The sequence below is a fragment of the Nerophis lumbriciformis genome, linkage group LG22 (assembly GCF_033978685.3).
Source record: "Nerophis lumbriciformis linkage group LG22, RoL_Nlum_v2.1, whole genome shotgun sequence".
NCBI classification, from domain to species: Eukaryota; Metazoa; Chordata; class Actinopteri; order Syngnathiformes; family Syngnathidae; genus Nerophis; species Nerophis lumbriciformis.
The window spans coordinates 12,126,420-12,142,458 of record NC_084569.2 but is presented as its reverse complement, the minus strand read 5'-3'; the positions used below and the strand labels follow the sequence as shown (position 1 = coordinate 12,142,458).

The window sequence follows — 16,039 nt, the reverse complement described above, 5'->3', positions numbered from 1 at the left end:
TTACATGTATAACTTTTCTCCGACTTTCTAGGACGTGTTTTATGCCACTTCTTTTTCTGTTTCATTTTGTCCACCAAACTTTTAAGGTTGTGCGTGAATGCACAAAGGTGAGTTTTGTTGATGTTATTGACTTATGTGGAGTGCTAATCGGGCATATTTGGTCACTGCATGACTGCAAGCTAATCGATGCTAACATGCTATTTAGGCTAGCTATATGTACATATTGCATCATTATGCCTCATTTGTAGCTATATTTGAGCTCATTTAGTTTCCTTTAAGTCATCTTAATTCAATTTATATCTCATGACATACTATCTGTATGTAATATGGCTTTTAATTTTTTGCGGCTCTAGACAGATTTGTTTTTGTATTTTTGGTTCAATATGGCTTTTTCAACATTTTGGGTTGCCGACCCCTGCCCTAGGGTAGTACGGTCTACCAGTACTAATAGAAATACCGCGATACTACCGCCGTCAGGTCATGACATTGCTTGTAAAACGAGCAGAGGCGCATATTAGGCAACGCACGGAGTACTTACAAGCAGAAACAGAGTGGAGATAGAAAAGGACACAATTTGGTTTAAAGACTGACAATAAAGGTGACGCTATAAACACTGAGGCGTCGCTCTGCAAGTGGTGCTTCGCTCTTGCTCTTGTCGCCAGTGTTTTAGCTACTTCTAAATCACTAATCCTGGTCTCCATGGCGACAAATAAAGTAAGTTTCTTACAAGTATCCTCCCTGTAGGACGAGGAATAGCTAAACATGCTTCACTACACATCATAGGAGGATACAAGAGCTAACTGCTAACAGCGAGCTAGCGCTCCTGAATGTAAATAAACGCCATGGGTGGATCTACACGGACATGGACTGTAACGATACCAAGTAACATAGTTGATACTATAATGATTACATCGATATTTTTTGTTATCACACAATCTTTTGTCTTTATTATTGTTCATAAAGTCAGGAAATATGCCCCTGGACACAGGAGAACTTTAATCACGACCAATGTATGATCCTGTAACGACTTGGTATCGCATTGATACCCAAATTTGTCATATTAACCAAAACTTATGTAAAGCATCAAACAACAGAAGAGTGTTTATTTGCATTTTAACAGAAGTGTATATAGAACATGTTAAAATGAAAAGTAAGCAGATGTAAACAGCAAATAAACAAGTAGATTAATAATCTATTTTATACCGCTTGTCCCTCATAATTTTGACAAAATAATAGAATGGGAAATGACACAATATGTTACTGCATACGTCAGCAGATAAATTAGGATCCTTTCTTACCCGTTTGCTTACTTACTACTAGTGTTGTCCCGATACCAATATTTTGGTACCGGTACCAAAATTATTTCGGTACTTTTCTAAATAAAGTGCACCACAAAAAATTGCATTATTGGCTTTATTTTAACAAAAACGGTACATTAAACATGTGTTTATTATTGCAAGTTTGTCCTTCAATAAAATAGTGAACATACTAGACAACTTGTCTTTTATTAGTAAGTAAGCAAAAAAGGCTCCTAATTAATCTGCTGACATATGCAGTAACATATTGTGTCATTTTCCATTCTATTATTTTGTCAAAATTATTAAGGACAAGCGGTAGAAAATGAATTATTAATCTACTTGTTCATTTACTGTTAATATCTGCTTACTTTCTCTTTCAACATGTTCTATCTACACTTCTGTTAAAATGTAATAATCACTTATTATTCTGTTGTTTTGATGCTTTACATTAGTTTTGGATGATACCACAAATTTGGGTATCAATCTGATACCAAGTCGTTACAGGATCATGCATTGGTCATATTCAAAGTCCAGGGACATATTTCCTTAGTTTATAAACATAATATACATTTTTTTTAAACTAAAGATGTTGTGATGCCAAAAAATATCAACGTAATCATAGTAGTATCGACTAGATACGCTACTGTACTTGGTATCATTACAATGGATGTTAGGTGTGGATCCGCACCGGTACTTTTTAGAGGCGGTATAGTACCGAATATGATTCATTAGTATCGCGGTACTATACTAATACCGGTATACCGTACAACCCTAATATATATGTATATTTAACGTATACAAACATACACATACATGAACCCCCCTCCAAAAAAGAAATCCAGAAAGAGATGTTGTGATGCCAAAAAATATCTACGTAATCATAGTAGTAAAATATTGACATAATTATAGTAGTATCGACTAGATACGCTCCTGTACTTGGTATCATTACAGTGGATGTTATGTTTAGATCCACTGTAATGATCTACACATAAACATAACATACATTATGTTATGTTTATAAACATAACATATATTAAAAAAAAAATAGAGAAGATGTTGTGATGCCAAAAAATAACAAAGTGCACTCCTGTAATTGGTATCATTACAGTGGATATTAGGTGTAGATCCGGACCGGTACTTTTCAGAGGCGGTATAGTACCGAATATGATTCATTCGTATCGCGGTACTATACTAATACCGGTATACCGTACAACCTTACTTACTACTAAAAGTGAAGTTGTGTAATATGTTTATTATCTTATTTAATGCCAAAGTTTGATTACAATAAGAAATGTTCTATTAAAATTAAGCCAATAATTACATTTTTTGTGGTCCTCCTTATTTCGAAAAAGTATGGAAAAGTATCGAAATACATTTTGGTAACGGTACCGGTACCAACATATTGGTATCGGGACAACCCTGCATATGGAGACTCCTATAAATACAATCCATTCTTCTGGGGGCATGTTTGTCTCAACCTTCCCCCTCTTTCACCCCCTAGGCTTTAAATGCTCCACACACCCTGGAATCACAAGACCGAATGAAAGCCGACGTGTCACATGATGCTTGTGCCTCCCACAGGCCCGACTCCCGCTCGGCCGCTCTATCTTCGCCTCTCAGCCCACACTGTAGTTGTGGATCACTGCTGATAGTTGTGATAAAGGGACATCTCTCCCGTATCATTGAAGGAGAGCGCTGGCGATACCGCCGATGTGCTTGTAAGATTTGTTGCATCTGTGTTGTCTCAAAGTGTCAGTACGGGATACTTTAGAAGCGGTGGGCAGTGGGGATGGGCGATACGGCCTAAAATCTATTGTATTCTCTTAAAAAACACAATATTTTATTTGGCTTATAAATGATAATAGAACCATTTCAAAATGGGTTACAAAGGCTCCTAATTTAGCCGATGACGTATGCGGTCACATATTGCATTAATTTCCAGTTGTATTATTTTCTTAAATCTATTATTAATCTCTGGGGGGGAGCTTAGTCATTTTGCAATGCAGTCTGCTGGAAATGAGGGAAAGCGCCACGCGATATATTAACTGATGCTGTGGTCAAAGTTGCAACTGCCACAAAAGACATTTTAAGATATTCGACACTCTGCTGCCATTTGGCGGCAAAAGTGAATGACGCACCCCCAAATTCGTCACGTTTCATGTGTCAGGTAAACCGTAACAAATGTGGCCATATGAGCCCCCTTTCTGCAAATGTCTGTTTTTCGAGGGTTTTCTACACCAAAATTAATCTATTTATTCAACGTATTCTTCTTCTACAGATTTTGGCGCGCTCCACCTTTCACATTTTTCACCCGATTCAAACCGTTCCAACTTCAAACTGTTCAGCCCATTCGGGAATAGCGGCCTTTCCCCTTGAAAAATTCCAAAAATCCCCAAAATTCCCAGATTTCCCAGAATTCCAGGTTTTCCGGGACATCTTTCCCCATTCCAAATGAATTGGCCATTTTTCAAACTTCCACCATTTCCACTTTTTTTCAAACCATTCCACCTTCAACACATTCCACCATCCTGGAAATTCAAACTACCTTTTTTTTTCCAAGTTCAAAATAATTCCAGGATTTTCCAGAATTCCTGGTTTTCCGGGACATCTTTCCCAATTCAAAATGAATTGGCCATTTTTCAAACTTCCACCATTTCCACTTTTTTCAAACCATTCCACCTTCAACACATTCCACCATCCTGGAAATTCAAACTACCTTTTTTTTTCCCAAGTTCAAAATAATTCCAGGATTTTCCAGAATTCCTGGTTTTCCAAAGCCCTATTTCCACCCTTTTTTCTAATGACTACTCCTTCCACATTTTCAACGCATTTCAACCGTTCCACCATCAAAACATTCCTCTTAATCAAGACAAAAAAACAAAGTTGTTTTTTAAACTGGAAAAATTCCCGGTTTTTCCGGAAATTCCAGGAATTCCGGAATACCATTTCTCAATTCAACATGTGACTACTTCAACATTTCTCGACCGATTTGAAAAATTCCAACACCAACCATTTCAACTCATTCAGACCATTCAAGTTTTCTTTTTTACCATTTTCAAAAAAATTCCCGCTTTTCCCGAAATTTTCCCGTTTTTGGAAATTCCCATTGGGACATCCTTCAAAGTTCGACAACTCACACATTTTTCATCTGATACAAACTGTTCCGACTTCAAAATATTCAGCCTGCTTGGGAATCGTGTTCTCTACTTCAACAATTCTAAAAAAAAAATTCCAGGATTTCAATTTAACTTCAGCATTGGAGCATTCACGCGCAATTCCTTCAGGAATTGTCTCAACTAGTTAACTGTTAATATCTGGTTACTTTCTGCCATTTACTAACTTCTGTTAAAATGTAATGAGCTCTTATTCTTCTGTTGTTTGGACACTTGACATTTGTTTTGGGTGATACTACAGATTTGGGTGTCGGTCCAATACCAGGTAGTTACAGGGTAGTAGTTACAGTATTGGTAATACCAATGCTGATATGTATTAATTTTAAGTATATATGATTACATTTTTGATGACAATTGTAATCTGACAAAAACAGAGGGTGGCAATGTAACAATAACAATTATTATTATAATGTGCCCGTATTCCCTTTTATACATACATATTTTATAATGGTGTCAATACTGTAAAGTAACTAAACAAAGGCACAATCTACTCGGGATGTCCCGATCCAGGTTTTTGCACTTCCGATCCGATACCGATATTGTTTTTGCATTTCCGATCCGATACCGATACTGACCGATACTGGCCTATCCAAGCATGTATTAAAGTTTAAAGTTATTTAGCCTACTTAGTTGTCAGAATCATGTTGAAAAGGGTTTTAGTACTCTTGATAACAACTAGCCAGCTGAATTAGGGGAGTTTGAATAATACACAATGGTTGGTAACAAGAAACTGACCTGTTTATTCAAGGATAAACACAAAATAGACAAAATTATACATGACAAACAGAAATGGCATCATTGAAACTAGGGCTGGGCGATATGGCCTTTTTTTTAATATTGCGATATTTTAAGGCCATATTGCGATACACAATATATATCTCGATATTTTGAATGAACACTTGATGCATATAATCACAGCAGTATGATGATTCTGTGTTTTGATTGATTGATTGAGACTTTTATTAGTAGGTTGCACAGTGAAGTACATATTCCGTACAATTGACCACTAAATGGTAACACCCCAATAAGTTTTTCAACTTGTTTAAGTCGGGGTCCACTTAAATTGATTCATGATACAGATATATACTATCAGATATATACTATCATCATAATACAGTCATCACACAAGATAATCACATTGAATTATTTACATTATTTATAATCCGGGGTGTGGAGGGGGGCGCCGGATGTAAGTGTCAAAAAGACAGCCAAAAGAGTTTGATATGAGAATAAATCTAAAGTTAAAATATTGGGTAGAAATGTACCCATTTGCAGGAAATGTAGTCTTGATTTTCAACATTTTCTTTCAAGGCTTGCATGTCTACATTAAAACATTCTTCTTCATACTGCATTAATATATGCTACTTTTAAACTTTCATGTAGAGAAGGAAATCACAACTAAAAAAATCACAAATTTTTTCATACGGTGTTGATGTGGAAATTTTTGCCTCAGCATTTTGATGGTGTGGACGTGTGGCACCGAATGGAGATAAGCGTCTCGACAGACGTCACAATATTTGAACAATGATGACGAAAACTGTTTTCTCTGTCGTGTCCGTGTGTCGAAAATTGTTATGTGCTTATTTTTTTATTTGATTTTGTGCGTGGCATAGATTTGCTATGCGCAGAGGACGCTTAAACAGTGCGCAATTGCACAGGCGAGCACCTTAGAGGGAGCGTTGCTCGCACGGCTGCGCTAGCATCACAGCTAACGTTAGCCATGCTGCTACCTCTCTGCTCGGGGAGGACGTATACCTATGTGACGTATGACGTGACAGTATGTGACGTATGACGTGACAGTATGTGACGTGTGTAAGAAGGTGCACTTGCTGTCTGTGAGAGGGAGACACAGGAAAGAGTGAGAAGAGCCTGTCGTGTAATGCCAGCAGCTAAAAGCAACTGCGTGAGAATCAACAGACCTGTGGATGTGTTGAAGGTGTGCTGGAAAATGCGGAACGGAAATTACGGAGCAGCAGAAAAGTGGAATGTATTATTTAAATCGGTGCGTTGGAAAACACGGACCGGAGTTTTTTTTTTAACTAGATCTGGATCGGCATTTTCCCATGCCTTGCCGATACGCAATTTTTTGGCAAATATCGGCAACCGATCCGATCCAAATATCGGATCGGGACATCCCTACAATCTACTATTACTATTTCTGAGATTGTAAGTGTTGATATTTGTATTGATCCGCTTACCTCTGTTTACATTCATGTGCTCTAGCTTAGCAATTAGCTATGCATTTTCGTATCCTCCTACAGTGTGTAGTGTGGCATGTATAGCTATTCATTATCTTTAAGTGAAAATAATACAGTTTATTTGCCGCCGTGGAGGCAAGGATTTTGATTTAAAAGCTGCACTGTAATGGTACATTAGCCGCTACCATCATCATTGGCGGTCACTCGAACGAGTATGACGGTCCTCCTGGTAGGGGAGTATCCCTTTATGGAGGATGCCTGTGCGTGACTTTGTTTTACGTGGGGAGACTGGTGCACAGACAGTCACCACACGATTCTTGACAGAATCGGGTCAGGGTCCAGTGGCATGGAGTCCAAGACGACTGGGGACCCTTTTCTGCTGTAGCCTTCTTCCGCCATCGCAGCCGTTGTGGTAGTTCTTAAATCTACCGTCTTCCGCCTGCTCCGCCGTTGAGGTCTTCACTACAGTGCGTTGAGGACGGCTTCATTCAAATTCGCCGGACACAGCTAGAATGTTGCCCATCATCTATTTAGGGCAGTTTCTTTACCACATAGCACTCTTACTCCCTTGCAAGATAAGATTTGCAGTCATAGTCACAAGTTTACATACACTTGTAAAGAACATATTGTCATGGTTGTCTTGATTTTCCAATAATTTCTACAACTCCTATTATTTTGTGATAGAGTGTTGTTGGTCACAAAAAAACATTCATGAAGTTTAGTTCTTTTATGAATTTATTATGGGTCTACTGAAAATGTGAGCAAATCTGCTGGGTCAAAAGTATACATACAGCAATGTTAATATTTGCTTACATGTCCCTTGGCAAGTTTCACTGCAATAAGGCGCTTTTGGTAGCCATCCACAAGCTTCTGGCAAGCTTCTGGTTGAATTTTTGACCACTCCTCTTGACAAAATTGGTGCAGTTCAGCTAAATGTGTTGGTTTTCTAACTTGGACAGCTCAATTTTTGTTTCATTTGACCACAGAACTTTCCTCCAGAAGGTCTTATCTTTGTCCATGTGATGTCAGATGAAACAAAAATGGAGCTGTTTGGCCACAATACCCAGCAATATGTTTGGATGAACACAATTCCTACCGTCAAGCATGGTGGTGGTAGTATTATGCTCTGGGTCTGTTTTGCTGCCAAATGGAAGTGGTGCTTTATAGAGAGTAAATGGGACAATTAAAAAAGGAGGATTACCTCCTAATTCTTCAGGACAACCTAAAGTCATCAGCCCGGGTGTTTCAACAGGACAATGACCCCAAACACACGTCAAAAGTGGTAAAGGAATGGCTAAATCAGGCTAGAATTAAGGTTTTAGAATGGCCTTCCTAAAGTCCTGACTTAAACGTGTAGACCAGGGGTCGGCAACCCGCGGCTCCGGAGCCGCATGCGGCTCTTTGATCACTCTGATGCGGCTCAGCAGCTTACTTGCTGAACCCCCCAATTTTCCCGTGAGACTTCCGGATTTCAGAGCTCTCGCAGAAAACTCCCGGGATTAATATTCACCAATTTTCACCCTTACAACTATAATAAGGGCGTGCCATGATGGTACAACATTTGGCGCTCTCTACAATCTGTATTAACAGCGTGCCAGCCCAACACTTGTTATACAACATACATCTTCTGCTTGCACACGTACGTGACAGCAAGGCATACTTTGTCAACAGCCACACAGGTTACACTGACCGTGACCATATAAAACAACTTTAACACTCTTACTAATAATGCGCCACACTTTGAACCAAAACCAAACAAGAATGACAAACACATTTCGGGAGAACATCTGCACCTTAACACAACAGAACAAACACCCAGAATCCCATGCAGCCCTGACTCTTCCGGGCTACATTATACACCCCTGCTACCACCAACCCCCCCCCCCCCACCCCACCCCCACCCCCCCACCCCCACCCCCTCTGTGCGTCGGTTGAGGTGGGCGGGGTTTGGTAGCGGAGGTGTATAATGTATCCCGGAAGAGTTAGGGCTGCATGGGATTCTGGGTATTTGTCCTGTTGTGTTTATGTTGTGTTACTGTGCAGATGTTCTCCCGAAATGTGTTTGTCATTCTTGTTTGGTGTGGGTTCACAGTGTGGCGCATTATTAGTAAGAGTGTTATAGTTTTTTTTATACCGCCACCGTCAGTGTAACCTGTGTGGTTGTTGACCAAGTATGCCTTGCTGTCACCTACGTGAGCAAGCGGAAACACCATACAACGTATGGCTGATCATGCACGCTGGTTGTAGTGTGTGCTATATGCTGTACCATCACGGCACGCATGACGCTGACAAGCGCCATTCATTTAAAACCCGCGTGCCGCACCAGCTTTCAAATTCCACATAAAGATGTAGGCAGCTTGTCTGAGACCCCTAGTTTATACATAGCACAAAGCAAAAAAAACAACTTTGTATGCAGTGTTAATTCATTTAAAATTTCAAAATAAATTTGCGGCTCCCATTGTTGTCTATAATTTGCGAAACTGGTCAAAATGGCTCTTTGACTGGTAAAGGTTGCCGACCCCTGGTGTAGACAATGCTGAAGAATCTGTCATGATCCGTGGTCCGGATCATGTTCTGTTAGTTTTGGACTCCTTGAGTTCCTGTTTGTGCACCTCTGAGTTGGCTATTATTTTCACCTGCCTCTTGTGTTCAGGACGCTCACCTGCTGCTAATCAGAGACATTATTTAAGCCTGCCTTTGCCAGTCAGTCGGTCTGGCTTCTTTGTTTGCGTCACGCTTCTGTTACGTGAGTATTCCTATCTCTAGTATATGCTAAGTGTTAGCCCTAGCATCCAGTGCGATCGGCACTTTCTTCCTTCATCTTGTTTTTCGAAGATTAAATCATGTTCCTACCTACAAGTCCTGTCCGGAGTCGTCCGTTTGCATCCCGGGAGAACGAACCGCGCATAAAGATGCGACCCCAACGTGACAGAAAGAAGTCTATGTCAGAAAACCAACAAGTTTAGCTGAACTGCACCAATTTTGTCAAGAGGAGTGGTCAAAAATTCTACCAGAAGCTTGTGGATGGCTACCAAAGCGCCTTATTGCAGTGAAACTTGCCAAGGTACATGTAACCAAATATTACAATACAATATCACAAAAAAATAAGAGTTGTAGAAATGATTGGAAACTTAAGACAACCATGACATTATGTTCTTCACAAGTGTTTGTAAACTTTTGACCACGACTGTAATTAGTGTTGCATGCCATTTTAAATCAACACGTCACTTTCTTTGGAAGGTTAGCCAGCGCCATGTGGAAATGGCTGGTGACATTTACGTGGGCGATGGGGGTGCTTTGATACTGATTTTTGCATCTGGTGTCTTCCCTGTTTGTCAGTCTGTGGTGGTTCTAGCTTGCGTAGGAGCGGTGGGCCTCAGCGTGAGTCTGTCGGTCTTGACCATCTACCTGGTGTGCCTGTGTTGCTGCCGTAGGGACGTGGACGAGGACACCAAAAGGCCCGAAAGGAGCTGCTGCGTGACCTGGACGACTGTCGTCACGGGTCTTATCATATGGTGAGTCTGGAATGGTCCGACCTGGACGTGATCAACGTATATTCACTGTCTAGCAATAAGGAAGGTGATGTTGCGTCGGACCAGTTCTTCCTCCCAGGGAATCTAAGTTACTGGTCAATCCCAAGTTCTTTCGATGACATATATGCTGAGTAAGAAGGACCATCAAGACAGAATTGGAATATTTTCAAGTTTTACTAAAGCTTTAGGAGATCAACTTAACCAATACTTTCATATCGGCTATTCTAGTTGATCTGACATTCAAACGGAAAAGCCCACTCCTTGCACACAAAGAAAATCCCCCATCTCCCCCCTCGCAACACTGATAAGGAAAAAGAGTGGGGATTGTAGTTCACATTCCAAGGGTGAAGACACTAACCAGGCATCTGAAATGTCGAAATAAACTGGTAGAATATACAAAGGAAAAGTACTATATTCGCTAAACATGGCTATGTAAAAGAAAGAACTCTTAAACGTATATGAAATGGACACCAAAAGGCCCGAAAGGAGCTGCTGCGTGACCTGGACGACTGTCGTCACGGGTCTTATCATATGGTGAGTCTGGAATGGTCCGACCTGGACGTGATCAACGTATATTCACTGTCTAGCAATAAGGAAGGTGGTGTTGCGTCGGACCAGTTCTTCCTCCCAGGGAATCTAAGTTACTGGTCAATCCCAAGTTCTTTCAATGACATGCTGAGTAAGAAGGACCATCAAGACAGAATTGGAATATTTTCAAGTTTTACTAAAGCTTTAGGAGATCAACTTAACCAATACTTTCATATCGGCTACTCTAGTTGATCTGACATTCAAACGGAAAAGCCCACTCCTTGCACACAAAGAAAGTCCCCCATCTCCCCCCTCGCAACACTGATAAGGAAAAAGAGTGGGGGTTGTAGTTCACATTCCAAGGGTGAAGACACTAACCAGGCATCTGAAATGTCGAAAGAAATTGGTAGAATATACAAAGGAAAAGTACTACCTATGGCTAAACATGGCTATGTAAAAAGAAAGTACTCTTAAACATATATGCATCCTCCACAATGGTCAACGTCTTAGCAAAGAAAGACCAGAGTTGGACAATAATGCTGCCTGGATGCTACTAGCATAGTGGCTAATGTAGTTAACGCACAAAATAAATGGATACGGAAACTTCCGTTAAAAACACATGTGCCATTTGCTAACTTTCTAACACCACGGTCTATATATATATATATATATATATATATATATATATATATATATATATATATATATATATATATATATATATATATGTATATATATGTATATATATATATATATATATATATATATATATATATATATATATATATGTATATATATGTATATATATATATATATATGTATATATATATATATATGTATATATATATATATATATGTATATATATATGTATATATATATATGTATTTATATATATATGTATATATGTATATATGTATATATATATGTATATTTATATATATATATATATATATATATATATATATATATATATATATATATATATATACATATAGATATACATACATATTAAGGGTGTAACGGTACGTGTATTTGTATTGAACCGTTTGCCGTCATTGTTCAGCAGCGGTAGGGTATGCTTCTGGCAACACGTCAAACATGCTAACCCATTTGAAGCGTCACCACCCCCAAGTGAACATCGCTTCAACGAAGAAAAAGACGAGCGTCGTGCAAACACCGCATTCAAGCAGCCTCTCCTCGGCGAGTCAGGCAGGGCTAAAGCAATAACAAATGCCGTTGGTGTTTTTATAGCAGCAGATTTAAGACCATATTGCATTAAAAACTAGATTTTGACCCACTTCTTCTTTCTGCAGACAATGTAGATAAACTGATTTTTCTGGCAAAAAACATGACGATTGAGTGAAAGTCGTCACCAGGGTTCAAGGCTGGGGGGGAAAGAAAAGTTAATCTGAGGCTGAGTTGACTTGAAACTGTTTAATGTTGCACTTTTTATGTGTAGAAAAAAAGTTTTGTCATTTTATTTAATCTGAGCAACAACTTGAGGCAGTTTAATGTTGATTAACGTGGACTCCGACTTAAACAAGTTGAAAAACTTATTCGGGTGTTACCATTTAGTGGTCAATTGTACGGATTATGTACTGTACTGTGCAATCTACTAATAAAAGTCTCAATCAATCAATCCAAAAAAGCACTTTATATGTAGAAAAGTTTTGTTAAGAAACCAATTCTGAGCCTTATCTTGTTTAGTTTTTATTGTATATATGTTGACCACATTAACCCTGGCAATGTTATTGTTATGCTTAGCATTCATGACTGCCTGCTGTTGCACTGATCAGACTAGTGGCTCACATCCATCACACACACAGCTATTTTAAAGCAATGCTAAAAGGATAAAGCCATTGTTTACAAATTTGGTAAATGAATAACCAACAAATTTATATTTTGTTGTTTTCTTACTGTACCGAAAATGAACCGAATCATGACCTCTAAACCGAGGTACGTACCAAAAATCGGGAGGGTTGGCAAGTATGACTGAAATCAATCAATCAATCAATCAATGTTTATTTATATAGCCCTAAATCACAAGTGTCTCAAAGGGCTGCACAAGCCACAACGACATCCTCGGTACAAAGCCCACATAAGGGCAAGGAAAAACTCACCCCAGTGGGACGTCGATGTGAATGACTATGAGAAACCTTGGAGAGGACCGCATATGTGGGTAACCCCCCCACCCCCCTCTAGGGGAGACCGAATGCAATGGATGTCGAGTGGGTCTGACATAATATTGTGAGAGTCCAGTCCATAGTGGATCCAACATAATAGTAAGAGTCCAGTCCATAGTGGGGCCAGCAGGACACCATCCCGAGCGGAGACGGGTCAGCAGCGCAGACCCTCTTTGAGCTGTAATTTGACCCCCTTAACAAAAATCAACAGGAAGTCGGCAATTCCCCCTTCAAAACAAAAAGTTAGTAAAAACAGTCACTTTTGCCTCTTTGAGCTGTAATTTGACCCCCTTAACAAAAATCAACAGGAAGTTGGCAATTCCCCCTTCAAAACAAAAAGTTAGTAAAAACAGTCACTTTTGCCTCTTTGAGCTGTAATTTGACCCCCTTAACAAAAATCAACAGGAAGTTGGCAATTCCCCCTTCAAAACAAAAAGTTAGTAAAAACAGTCACTTTTGCCTCTTTGAGCTGTAATGTGACCCCCTTAACATGCTTCAAAACTCACCAAACTGGACACACACATCAGGACTGGCAAAAATTGTGATCTAATAAAAAAAAAAAAAAACGGTCACATTTTTTCAAACATTATCTCTTCTGAGCGCGTTTGTCGTGTCGGCTTCAAACTAGCACAGGAGAGAGATTGAACCCTTCTGATTAAAAGTTGACCAAAGAGTTTTAATTACTGCTCCGGTTTGGATTTTATGTGCCGTCAAAGTCAATCCCGTCCACCGCTGCTTGCAGCTTTAATTATTATTATTATTCCGCCGCCTCTTTGAGCTGTAATTTGACCCCCTTAACATGCTTCAAAACTCACCATATTTGACACACATCAGGACTAGAGAAAATTGTCATCTAATAAAAAAAAAAAACTCCAAAACTCAAAATTGCGCTCTAGCGCCCCCTAGGAAAAAGCACAGACAAAACTGCTTGTAACTTCCGGTAGGAATGTCGTAGAGACATGAAACAAAAACCTCTATGTCGGTCTGACTTAGACCTATATTTCATACATTGACATCTTTCAGCAAAAATCAACAGAAAGTTGGCAATTCCCCCTTCAAAACAAAAGTTTACTAAAAACAGTCACTTTTGCCTCTTTGAGCTGTAATTTGATTGAAAGCCTAGGTGGGAATCGCACGGCCCGACCACTGTTGTGTGGTATAAACAATCTAGCATGTAATTCCTCCTCTCCCTTCAAGATCCATCACAAGCACTTTATTTGGGCTTTTCTCCCCAAAACATTTGCCACATCAGGTAAGCCCCATGTTGAAATTAAAGTTTGTGCTTTTTTTCGGCATAAACTTGTGACATTTACGCCTCGGGCTTGAACTGAGCTCGATAGTAGCAAGCGGCTGTGGTGTGCACACAAGTCTCCGTTGTGATGCTACTGTAAGTGAGTGAGCATGATGTTGTTTAGCCCAGCGTTTATTACAGTATACACTATACAGTATAATCACTTTAACAGCTGCGTGACATCCAATTAAATCATAAATGAATATTTGGACGTGGGAGACGTCGGTTTGACGTCATTTCATTAAAATCAAACTTTAATAGAAAGCATTTATAACTTGGTTGCTCAACTAAAAGCTGGAGAACTTTCTTGGAATTGGCTTAACATTCCTAATGGCTTTTTTGTTGTTGTTTTATTGAGTCTTGACCTTAAAAATGTGCTCGCTACATATTTCCTATGTCTAAAGAACGGCTCTGGAACAAAGGAGGATTGTACACAAACACAAGATGCTCATGAAATATTACAAACCCCGTTTCCATATGAGTTGGGAAATTATGTTAGATGTAAATATAAACGGAATACAATGATTTGCAAATCCTTTTCAACCCATATTCAATTGAATGCACTACAAAGACAACATATTTGATGTTCAAACTCATAAACTTTATTTTTTTTTGAAAATCATAATTAACTTAGAATTTTATGGCTGCAACACGTGCCAAAGTAGTTGGGAAAGGGCATGTTTACCACTGTGTTACATGGTCTTACCTTTTAACAACACTCAATAAACGTTTGGGAACTGAGGAGACACATTTTTTAAGCTTCTCAGGTGGAATTCTTTCCCATTCTTGCTTGATGTACAGCTTAAGTTGTTCAACAGTCCGGGGGTCTCCGTTGTGGTATTTTAGGCTTCATAATGCGCCACACATTTTCAATGGGAGACAGGTCTGGACTACAGGCAGGCCAGTCTAGTACCCGCACTCTTTTACTATGAAGCCACGTTGATGTAACACGTGGCTTGGCATTGTCTTGCTGAAATAAGCAGGGGCGTCCATGGTAACGTTGCTTGGATGGCAACATATGTTGCTCCAAAACCTGTATGTACCTTTCAGCATTAATGGCGCCTTCACAGATGTGTAAGTTACCCATGTCTTGGGCACTAATACACCCCCATACCATCACAGATGCTGGCTTTTCAACTTTGCGCCTATAACAATCCGGATGGTTCTTTTCCTCTTTGGTCCGGAGGACACGACGTCCACAGTTTCCAAAAACAATTTGAAATGTGGACTCGTCAGACCACAGAACACTTTTCCACTTTGTATCAGTCCATCTTAGATGAGCTCAGGCCCAGCGAAGCCAACGGCGTTTCTGGGTGTTGTTGATAAACGGTTTTCGCCTTGCATAGGAGAGTTTTAACTTGCACTTACAGATGTAGCGACCAACTGTAGTTACTGACAGTGGGTTTCTGAAGTGTTCCTGAGCCCATGTGGTGATATCCTTTACACACTGATGTCGCTTGTTGATGCAGTACAGCCTGAGGGATCGAAGGTCACGGGCTTAGCTGCTTACGTGCAGTGATTTCTCCAGATTCTCTGAACCCTTTGATGATATTACGGAGCGTAGATGGTGAAATCCCTAAATTCCTTGCAATAGCTGGTTGAGAAAGGTTTTTCTTAAACTGATCAACAATTTGCTCACGCATTTGTTGACAAAGTGGTGACCCTCGCCCCATCCTTGTTTGTGAATGACTGAGCATTTCATGGAATCTACTTTTATACCCAATCATGGCACGCACCTGTTCCCAATTTGCCTGTTCACCTGTGGGATGTTCCAAATAAGTGTTTGATGAGCATTCCTCAACTTTATCAGTATTTATTGCCACCTTTCCCGACT

The 16,039-nt window shown here is 39.6% G+C and overlaps 1 protein-coding gene across 1 annotated transcript in view; it reads left to right on the top strand.

Annotated features, from left to right (window-relative positions):
- The window catches only part of LOC133615558 (protein tweety homolog 2-like), a 131,644-nt gene that overhangs the window by 9,556 nt on the left and 106,049 nt on the right, over positions 1-16,039 (top strand). Inside the window, exon 2 of the mRNA XM_061974236.2 lies at positions 10,009-10,184. Coding sequence (XP_061830220.1) covers positions 10,009-10,184 — 176 coding nt within the window. The remainder of the gene's footprint in view (positions 1-10,008; positions 10,185-16,039) is intronic.